Source organism: Copidosoma floridanum, unplaced genomic scaffold (assembly GCF_036245765.1).
Source record: "Copidosoma floridanum isolate Cflo_tuat_1 unplaced genomic scaffold, Cflo_Japanese_pri ptg000025l, whole genome shotgun sequence".
NCBI lineage: Eukaryota > Metazoa > Arthropoda > Insecta > Hymenoptera > Encyrtidae > Copidosoma > Copidosoma floridanum.
The window spans coordinates 6,730,757-6,741,979 of record NW_028321902.1 but is presented as its reverse complement, the minus strand read 5'-3'; the positions used below and the strand labels follow the sequence as shown (position 1 = coordinate 6,741,979).

Below are 11,223 nucleotides of genomic sequence, written 5' to 3'. Positions count from 1 at the left end.
CCATATATAAGATTACGAAACATCACCACCACACACAGTATAGTATTGCTGAAGATACAAAAGTAAAAGACGCCTAGATTTCTTATGGAAGTTTGCGAGGAGAAGATAAACATGGAACTAGAATAGAGTAGACGATGAAGAAAGAGAGAGCTGAGACGGTCAAAGCGTGGATATTCAAGAAAAGGCATTAGCATAGCTTTAAGAAAAGATTAAAAAATAAGGACAGCAAAGTAATTAAAAAGGGCGCGAGTGTGATAAATTTAAAGAAGAGATAATGAGTGAGTCCTTTTCTTTTTAGTTTGTCGCGAGAGTGCGTGAGTAAAAAGGAATAAAAAAAAAAAAAGTGGGCGAGATGGGGCTCCGAGGCATATCCCGGCTCGGCAAACATATATAAAAAAGCCGGTCGGGGCCACGTTTCCCGATTTTTCCGGGAAATCCGGAGTGCGGGGCTCGATTTTTCGTTTTCGTAGAAAATCGACTTTGATTATTCCCGATCCGCCGCTGCGCAGCGTGTGCCTGTGTGCGACAATAATAAAAGTACCATAAAAATTAATGCAAAAATTGTCTTTTTGTCAAAGAAAAGTCAACCAAAAAAAAAAGTGTGTTTGGATTATGTGTGTACGAGTGCGAGGATCAGAAGAAAGGATCGATGGTTGGACGTTTTTGTTTGTAAAAGAAAAATGAACAGATGAGTACAGAAGATCGGATGTGAGGAGAGGAAGAGTCTGAGGACAGAGGATTTCAAGAGGTTACAAGGTGTCTTCCAGAAGCGACGATTATCGTGCAATAGAAGAAACATGTGTTCCCTACACCCCATCCCCAAATTTATTCACAAGGTTCCTCTAGTGAAGAAATAGATATTTTTCTATGATTCAAGATAAAGAAGAAACTCAAGATTAAATCATCAATAATCAGACTAACTTCATTATACAATTCAAATTTTCAATAAAAGTTTAATCCTCTTTTCCTCTTTGCACGTTCCCTGCAAAAAAAATTGACTAAAAGTTGTTTTTAAAAAATTTACAATTTTTTGATGTATGTAAAATTCATGTATCCAAATCACATAAAGAGATCAAAATTTCCCTTTTTCCTTGCAATAGTTTGTCACCTTTCCTTAATTCCCCCCTTTCCCTTGGGCCCTTTTCAGGGCCCGCAAATTAGTTCGTATGAAGGTTCAAACTATTACCATCAATATATACAAACAAACTGTCCTTTTCAGGACAATATGGAACTAGAAAAAAACCTGTCTTTTTCAAGACAAAAAAAACATTCAAACGTAAAAAAGGTACCTGTCCTTTTCAGGACAATATATATGTTTATTTTTCTCTCTTGGGGGAGCATATTTTATTTGTTTCAGATCCAAGCCCAAGATGGTGAGATTTACTGGTCTTTACTTTTTGGAAAAAATTGTGCTGTGATAGATACACCCATACTAAAAGGCTTCCAAGGATACAAAATTCAACTTTATTCCAGAATCGAAAACTACATCGACGCAGTTTTTTAAATTTAAATCATTTTTAAAGCAAATTTTTGCAAAATGATTCAAGGCCAATAAGTATAAGATTTTTTTTTTTTTATGTAACATACCTAGTATTCAAGAGCTGAAATTGAGGATGTCTCAAAAATTATGTGTACTAGCTGTTGATGTGCCTTTTGAGTCTTTCTTTGTTCACTCCAGTGATATAATAAAAATGAGTATTATTAACTGTTTTTTTTTTTTTTTTTTTTTTTTAATGGTTTGTTTTTCATACCAACAATTCGTGTTTGTTATTTTTTTTAATAAAAACTTTTTCAACCAAAAAATGTGCTAGTCTTATTTGAACCCATGTAATTATTATAATGCAAATCAAAGAAAAATTTAGTTTGATAACTAACTAGTTGTACTTTGTTAAATGATGACGATCTTTTAAGCTTTCCATTAAAAATCATGATATATTTTCTGATTATTCACAAAGTTTGAAAAACTAAATAACTATAGTCTAGTGAAACTGTAAAATACTATTAATTTTATTTTATTGAAAGTTGAATAAAATCTGGTGGCAGTTGATTTGAAATTTTTTTCATTTATTCATTAAAAGTTGGCATTTGTTTTGTAAAAAAGTAGAAATCAAGGTATTATAGTTTTGAAGATACATTCAATCTTACACACATTAATAAATTATGAATAAATAGTTGCTGCAATTCATTTAAGCGTAATATAATTTGATGTATACATCATTCGTTAATATCGTAAGCTTAAGGTGTCAGATTCCTCGGTATTTTCCATACTTCCAAGTTTCCACGCGTATCACCAATAGCCACCATTTCCCTATAGTAAACGCACAGTGTCAATAAGATAAAAAATTTATTTATTACATAAGTAAACTTATTATTCACCGTTTTGGATTGAAGCTCAAGCCACTTGCATTCTCTCTACTTTCGGAATACAGTAACATTTTTTGTAGAGGCCGACCATTATTTACATTGAAAAATTTGACTTCTGCACCAGCACCATAAGCCAAGAAAATATCCTGATGGCCAAAGTACCAACTTAATTGTACCATTGTATTTTCCACTGTGATAACCCTTAAACTAGCAGTCTGAAAGATATAAAATGAAATTTAAATGTGACAAAGGGAAAAATTAATTAAAGTTCGTGTACTTATATGACGCAAAATGAGGTAAATAACCACTCACCTGGTCAAAGTTATAAATTCTGACTTCCTTGTCGGATCCACATGAAACAAAAAGATTCTTAGTAGGAGCACTCTTGACGCATGTTACAGTGCCCTTGTGCCTATTATATTCATCTACTACAGGATCAAAAATAGATTCATCTCCTTCGATTGGAACAGCACGATCTAGCATGCACTTGTAAAGTCCACCGCATACAGTTCCAACAACAAACGTGTTGTGATCTTTTGTTGCAAAATCAAAACAAGTGATGTGAAGACCAGCTTCGGCAGCTCGCTCTTTGCTGCCCCCTGCGCTATGAGGTCTAGCTTTTTCAGCAGGATTTTTTTCTTTCGCTATTTTCAACCTGAAAAAAAATCAAGAACTTTGGGTAGTAAAAAAAATACTTTATCAATTGAATTTTCAAGAATTCAACGATTATTTACTTTTTATAAAGTGAAGATTGAGTGAAAACAACTGCAAGCTTGTGAATGAAAATGTATCCTTCAGCACTTGATGTCACAAGAGCCGAGGCGTCGTTCAGTACCCTAAGGTGCCACTGAACTTGCGACACCAAATCGCCATGTGTACAAACATGTAGAGGAGTAACTGTGGATTCGTCTCTCAGATTCCATACCAGAACATCGCCTGCAATTTGCAAATTTCAATAAATCGATTCTTCATACTCATTTGAGAAATTGTTGGCTCAAACTCAAATCCTAAAGGTACTCTTACCATTGAACAAGCCAGCAGCAATGATTGAAGGTTCTTCAGGATGATACAGCAAAGATGTAACACAGGAAGAAACTTCCAAAGACTTGCTTGGCTGTGACATCAACTGATTATCTTTGGATATATTGAAAAAATCAATCTTTGTGAGATCGTTGCACCAAGTTTCATGTCGCGTTGCACTATGTCCGACTGCCAGAATCCCACCACCAGTGCTCCACGTCAAGCTACTAATTTTCCCCTAGCAGTACATAGAATATAATATAGAGTAGAGCAGAGAAAATAAAAAACTAACGAGATTATTGAAAATAAAAACAATCGATTTACCTTGAAATCTGACATTTCCAAACTGTTCAACCTATTTATCAATTGAACAGTGGTGGAAGATTTATCACTGCTACCCAAATCGTAGTCATCGAACGCAGTGCTACCATGCTGTTCATCCAGGAACTGTAATACTCCTGGTGTTATCCTTTTCATAAATTCGGCCAATGCATCGTGATTATACTCTGTATTTCTTGGTGGAAGATTGACAGTTTGCGTCTGAAAAACAAATTGATTGATAGATCATATTCAAGACGATACTTGATAATCCTAACTTGGTGGGAATAAATTTGCACCTCAATGCTTTTGGTTTCCACAACTTGTACTTCATCCGATTCGTAAACTACGTGCTCAGTTTGAATATTTGCTACTTGTTGAGACCTTGAATGAATTGGAACAAAATTATTTATTAAACTATGCATTAAGGTAAATATACAAAATCAGTACTAACTTTCCGTTTGTCAGTTGAGGTTCAAAACCCACAGGTTCAAAAGATTGATCGGTGAAAGTCACTTTTTCTAATGAGCTCATTTTTAAAGATAGGCCAACTAGCTGATAAGGTAAATAAACAAATTATCTAAGTACATCTAGGGTACACTTTCTTTGCTTTCTCGAAGAGACGCCGCTCAAACGGTGACTTTATGAGACCACATCTACAATCTCTGGGTCTACTTAACCTTTATTTCACTCCGACTCTGACAGACTGTCATTTGTTGTTCTGCTCTGCTGGTATATATAATTATTGCGAAAAATGAGAATTGATATTTTAGACCAACCGAGAAACTTCTGAATTAGAAAGTTGTCGGAGAAGAAGGCGTTTTTGATATTTTATGTAATTTGATCCGCTGATTACGATAAAAATAAATAAAATTTTTTTCGAGTGGTGGATCAATGTTAAAATCGCATTTGAAATTTTATTTCGCTCATATCTCAGTAACGCGCTTTTTTTACTTTCATGAATTTTGGTGACGGCTGTGGTGGTAGCGACGGCGGCGCAAGTACATAGAGACCGGTCATATCGTGTTCCTTAGTTCCTTTGCGCGTGCAGCTTCTGCAAGCGGAACTGGATGGGCAAAAAAATCCAAAGTTACCATTGTATGTAGGGGTAAAATGTAGCAATGTTGATGACGAATGGTGGTTAGTACCGTTTCAGCGTGGCAGCAGGAGCTCAATAACGGGCGGGGCTGTAGACGCAAGGGCAGCTGGTGTCCCTGCAGATGTGCTGGTAGGACCTCGAGCGTCCGTAGCCATAGGGCCGTCCGTACATTGATGCCTGTGGATGCGCGATCTAATAACATTCGGGAGGAAAATGCAAATTTTACGTTTTAGTTTCGTGTAGAAAATATACAGAAAAAATAGGGGCAACCCAAGAGAAAATAATATCACTTGTTCCGTTTCATTGGACATTTATATTGAGCCAACATATTCTGAATTCATGTCATGAAAAAAAGTGCAAAGTATTTGAATAGAATGAAATGTAAATAACAAAATAACACATTGGAAGTGTTTGAAAATATGTTGAAAAAAATAAATAATAAAATTGTTTTACGAGTACATTTAACTTTCAACGAAAAGGCTTATAACTTTACGATTAAGTGAATTTTCACTCTTTATGAGACGAAATGAATAACATAAAATTTGGAATAGTGTAATAATAAGGCCATATATTGGCTATTACTAAAATTATAATAAATAAAAAAAAAAAAGTATGAACACGCCGGGGGTCTGACTCCCAATTACCACTTATCTCAGCGAGCCACTACGTTTTTTTTTTTCGACATTAGTAGCAGCTCAAGCCAAGCCTTACACATGGGTAGGTCAGAGCCAGTGTGCACACAACTCTGACTATTGAAAAGCTAATTCGGCTATATATACTAACCAACTACTTTTTTCGCCACTTGCGGGAAAGGCACCGGAGCCACGCGGTTGGAGACGCAATCACAATAGCAGTGTTGTCTATCCGCTGTCGATAACTAATTAATAATAGTATTGCAGGTGACCGGTAACCGCTAATATAATGCTGTAGTATACCTATATGTATTCCTTTCTCAACTATTGAAATTTTAGCGGGTATACGACTACAAAATAAAAATTTGGGAAATAACGGACAATGTAAACGTACGTCAAAAATTCTGATGATGATTAAAAAAACAAGAAAAAATAAAAATAAAAACACTGCAGTCGCTGTGAAAAAAAAAAATGTAAATTGTTATAAATTCCACATTAATACACGTGTACGTATATTGATCGTGTCCCGTGCGTGCAGCGAAAACCGTGCAGGCATTATTTGTTTTTCCAAACTGATCGACAAGAAAGAGAGAGAGAGTAAATTAATTTTACTATAATAACAAATCAACATTACGGAATGCAATCGTCGAGCCGCGTCGTGGATGGCGAGGATATGCGTGATCTCGAAGCACTCGAGTTGCGCCGAGTCCTTGCTGTCTCGGTAATTGCCCACGTACAAGCCTGGTAGAACCTATTATAGAGAACGTACATTTTTTTTTTCATTATTACAGTCCCTCGGTTGATGTATCTAATAACTATAAAAAAAAAAATTTGTGCTTGTCTAAATAATTCAAATAGACCAAATCGATAGGAAATTTTCCGCTCTATACGCTGTTGTTGATATTTTTATTATAGCTCTTACCGTTACTGAGATATGAGCGAAACAAAATTTCAAATGCGATTTTAACATTGATCCACCACTCGAAAAAAATTTTATTTATTTTTATCGTAATCAGCAGATCAAATTACATAAAATATCAAAAACGCCTTCTTCTCCGACAACTTTCTAATTCAGAAGTTTCTCGGTTGGTCTATTTGCCGTGTTCACGAGGCGAAGGGGCGACGCACCCCTCTCCCTAAAGTATCACACGGAATTCGAAAATTATGCAAATGTTTCAAACAAACTTTTTATTCTATACGTAAAAACTTTAAATACACTTTCACATTTTTTATATTGTTTATTTATGCACTTACTTTACATTAAATAATTCCTCATTAAACCATTATTCACACGATGTATAGTAAAAACGTACTTTATAATATATGTAACTAAAAGTACTACTTTTCGAATCGATTTGACACTAATCAAAATTACTTGAATTTAGATAGTATTTTAAACACTCATACACTTAGTTTTTAATATGATTCATAAATTTAATAATTTTCCTTTATAAAATCATTCATCTCAATATTCGCGTGCATACATTTATATAACGTAAAAATGTTTTAACGAGTATGTAAAGTAAATTGAATAATGTACTTATATGTATTTTAATCAATTGCTCTTTTGAAACTGACCAATAAAAACACATGAAAAATTCATCGGTCTCACGATAGAATATTTTTATTGGTTTCTAAGTAGTCGATGATTGCACCCGAAAAACTAGATGAAAACAAAACAGAAACTGTTAAAGTGGAATAATAATACAATTTACCATGTGGTATGAACATAATTAAATTTTACTTGTACAGTTGCTGCTGCAGGTCCCCATCATAATGAAATACACATTTATATTATTACGCATACGAATAAAATTTACAAAAAATATTTTATTTTTTCATCACTCATTTATTCTGATCGAAACAATCATGTGTGGTACAATACGTGTATGGGCTCGTTATGGGTATCATACATCATAATAAGATGTTTATTAAGTATTGTATGAATTTCTCACACGACCACACAAAACCAAAATTTATCAAGATTGTTATGGCCGGACCGCATTCGTCGTGATGATAGCATCACAAGTTCCCCTGTCACAAGTCAGTCCACGACCGCATGGACACATCATAAGGTACACGTCACCGAGAACCATCGACGACCCATCGGGCCAGTAGCGGCTGCCATTCGTCATAGGACCACTCGGTATGCAGTTATCGTTCGCCATTTGCAGCGGCCGGCAGCTAGGAAGAGTGTATCGCTCGTATCCTGAAGAAAATAATATGGAATCGTGTAACATCAGCTTTGTTCGGGAGCTCAAATCCGGTGACATAATGGTGACTTCCGGTATCTTATTATTGACAATGGCCGAAAATAAGACACCGGAAGTCACGATTATGTCACCGGATTTGAGCTCCCGAACAAAGCTATCATGCGTGAGTACTTACAAGCACATTCGATTTGTTGAAATGCACAAATGCACGTTAATCTATTGAATACCTTATAGGTTAGTGTAAGTAAACACGCACTCACCTATGGTGCAACAAGAACCCGGTGGGCAGTCGGACTGCTTCGCGCATTCGGCACCAACTGGCCAACTTCTTTCGACTTTCTGGGCTGCAACTACCATCGCCAGCCCCAAGAACAGTACTGTCTTCAACATTGCGGTCATCCTGTTTCTTGTTGTGTCCTTAAGACTTGTCTTTATTCTCTTTACCTGAAAGAGCTAAATAGTTGCAGGTGAACACGAGGGAAGGTGTTTTTTTCCAGTGTTCCACACACGCGTGAATAATGACCGGCGAAAGTAGTGACAGTGTAATGGTTGTGAATTGACGTGTATAATTGATACCGAGAACACTAACTTTTTTAAATTGCCTTTTTCGATCGACAAAAAGGTGATGCATATGGTGTAGTTTCGTCAATTGTGGCAATTATCAAGACGTCGAGTGTAGGTATAATGATGATGGTTCCGATGGAAAATCTGACGGTAAGTGAATAATTGAAAAAAAAAAAAAAAATCATCTCTAGTGTTTAATTACGTCACTGCAGATACGAGATTTCGAGGGACCAAAGTGTTTAAAGGAGGTGTTTGCTCGTGGCTATTACATGGGATAGGTGTGATAGTCGCACCATCATCCTGACGCGCGAACAATCGTACAACTCTTCGAGTGTGAGAAGAACAAAAAGAAAAAAACCCCGAGAATAATAACAAACAAAAGGCCATCTCGTTGACTAGGCGTGCCCATAGGATTATATATATTATGTACCTGTCTCGCGCTAGTAAAGAAGCCTCGAAAATGTTTTGAGGACGTCACGGGTATTAAAAGAATCGAGGCACGTCGCGGTTGAACCGTAACGCTTGTTTACTAATCGTTATGATATGCATTGCACAGATAAACCAGGTAATTCTGGTATTAATATAAGTCATGGACTAGGAAAATTTAACGAATCATCGTACAAGAAAGACTATACTTCAGTACAATGCAAATTAGCGCGAATGGATTTGTTGTAACGTCACTTGGTGGTGGCCTTACAGATATAGCCTTCGCTCGTATTTTCTGCGTATACTGTACATAAACGTAAACGGGTTTTTCTACTTAGGTATTTTTTCAATTACGATAAACATCTATTTACGCATTACATTTTAGGATAGGTGAATTTCCTTGCAGTGAAGTTGGAAATATTCATATTAAAGCCAAACTGATGTAGATAAGTATCATTTGATCAAAGAGTTTAATTACAACTCGTATAAATCATACAATTCTGTCGAAAAATTTTTATTTAACACTAAATCAATATTCATTGATTAAAATTGTTAGGATGCAGCATTCGTGTAATGAAATTACGATTTCTTTTTGTTATAGGCAAAAAAACTGAAATGCTTTTGTACAACATAAATTCAAAAAATTGTCACTGAAATACAGATAGGGATTTTTTTTCTCAGACAAAACTTCCCCAAATGCAAACCACAACCTTCTAGTGTAAAGAGAAATCTTTAACAAATTTAAGCGCAATCGAACGAATCTTCAAACTTAACTACAAAAATACACATAATACAAAATTCTTTTTAAACATTATATCGGTATATTTCTATGTATTTTTACTTATCAAACATGGGCAAACAAATTTATTAATGTACAGTAACGAAAAAATGAAATTCAGTCGGGCAACAAAAAAAGTCAACTTACTTTGTATACGCGCACAACAGACTTGCACTTGTTAACCAGTTGAAATCCAGTGAGCGTTTGACTGCAGTTGCGACACGGGTTTTCTTTATATATACATTTTGATGAATCTCGTGCGCGAATCAGAATTTGGTTGTTCTCATCGTCGTAAACGTGTATCACTGCATAGTAAACAAAAAATTTATTTATTGCAATTAGTACGCCTCTGGAGAACACAGACACTCGGGCTCCTTATCAGTTGTTTTTGCACACCAGGTAAACATATAATATGTTTTGTTACAAAGTACACATACACACTGTTTCCCAAATCCGGGCTTTGTTTAATTGCAATAATAAATAGTAACGACAGTACATGGAGTTTCAATAACAAGAGTTTTTCCCTCGAGTTATCTACTGCTCGCATTTGTTTCCTAAGGTATTCCAAACTATAGATATCCGCACGTCATCGGATTTCCCACTGTGTACTACCCATATATGCACGCAACTTGGGCCTGGCGGTTTTTTGTCGCACTCACAAGGAAATTGAAGGACGACTTTGTAATATTCATATGAGTAATTTTATGACGAAGTGACGCGTAATGTCAAGGGCTCGCGGATAACGATGTGGGATTACGTGGAGCGCGTTATACTCGTTACGTGGCGTCCGAACCAGGGAATTTTAAAACTACTTGGTATATGTTTTTTACATGTTTACCTATCTGTTGGTTTGAGAGTTCGGTTCGGCCATGATATGCACGTATCAAATTATCCCTTTGCCAAAGTAAAAATACATTTACAATAATTGAACCCACTTGATTGATGTTATTTTTCAACATTAAATTAATTTTTTAAATGAAATAATTTCAATCACTGTAATAAGTTTTAGTTACAAATTTAATGAAATGACTTGAAATTTGGGTTTATTTACAAATAAATAGAGTTAAAGATAATGAAACTTTTTATAATTTATAATAAAATAATCATAAAATATTTGTACTACATAGTTTATATATATATATATATCAGTTGACTATCATAGTTTAAAAAAAAAAATTATTTTTTTTTACAAAGCATCGGAGTTGTCGGCATGAGACTGAAATTTTTTTAATAATCGAGCAATCAGATTTCTGTTTAATATTTTTGTTGCAACGGAAAATAAATAACTATAAAAGCTGGAATACCAACCAGTATAGGATTGGGACACTTGTGGTTGCATGGTGATAACATACGCATTTTCGGCCTTTTTTACAACAAAAAATAACATTTCAATGGCTGACTGTTGAACAGTCCCATTTTTTATACATTGAAAAATGAAACTGAAAATTTTTTTATTTCCAGACCTCAATACTAATTAATTTTAATTATACAAATGGATTTTGGATGCAGAAAAAGAAAGTTGTAATTTTTCAATATTGATCAAAGTGAAAGTATAGCTTCACAATTGAACGTGTAGACGTTTTCCAAAGTATTTTCAATTAAAAATAAGAAAAAATGAAGAAAAAAAACTTAATAATCCAGATAAGCAATAGCAAAACTGATACAAAGCATTGGATTAGTTAAAAAATTATCAGAATTAAGTAGAGAAAATATTTTCGTGTTCGCTTAATACCTGTAAAACGTCTAGGATATGACCATGCCCTGCAATAATGATCATAAATAAGCCCAATCGATCAAGATAAATGCATC

The 11,223-nt window shown here is 34.9% G+C and overlaps 2 protein-coding genes across 3 annotated transcripts; both read right to left on the bottom strand.

Moving 5' to 3' along the window:
- Nucleotides 1–2,084: 2,084 nt before the first annotated feature.
- LOC106637778 (cytoplasmic dynein 2 intermediate chain 2) lies at nucleotides 2,085–4,421 on the bottom strand. Its single transcript, XM_014350699.2, has 8 exons — nucleotides 4,157–4,421; nucleotides 4,002–4,086; nucleotides 3,709–3,924; nucleotides 3,388–3,622; nucleotides 3,099–3,300; nucleotides 2,677–3,019; nucleotides 2,377–2,579; nucleotides 2,085–2,308 (listed from the first exon to the last, which is right to left on the bottom strand). The coding sequence occupies exons 1-8, from the start codon at nucleotides 4,234–4,236 to the stop codon at nucleotides 2,236–2,238; spliced, it is 1,437 nt and encodes a 478-aa protein (XP_014206185.2). The 5' UTR covers nucleotides 4,237–4,421; the 3' UTR covers nucleotides 2,085–2,235.
- Nucleotides 4,422–7,419: 2,998 nt separating this feature from the next.
- Nucleotides 7,420–10,001, bottom strand: LOC111643722 (astakine). 2 transcript variants are annotated; one of them, XM_089595386.1, is made up of 4 exons: nucleotides 9,852–10,001; nucleotides 9,562–9,719; nucleotides 7,907–8,099; nucleotides 7,420–7,642 (listed from the first exon to the last, which is right to left on the bottom strand). In XM_089595386.1, exons 1-4 carry the CDS (start codon nucleotides 9,910–9,912, stop codon nucleotides 7,422–7,424), a joined length of 633 nt encoding a protein of 210 aa, XP_089451512.1. In that variant the 5' UTR covers nucleotides 9,913–10,001; the 3' UTR covers nucleotides 7,420–7,421. The 2 variants fall into 2 exon arrangements, with proteins under 2 accessions (XP_089451512.1, XP_089451513.1); XM_089595387.1 differs by having other exon boundaries at nucleotides 9,562–10,001.
- Between the last annotated feature and the right edge of the window lie 1,222 nt (nucleotides 10,002–11,223).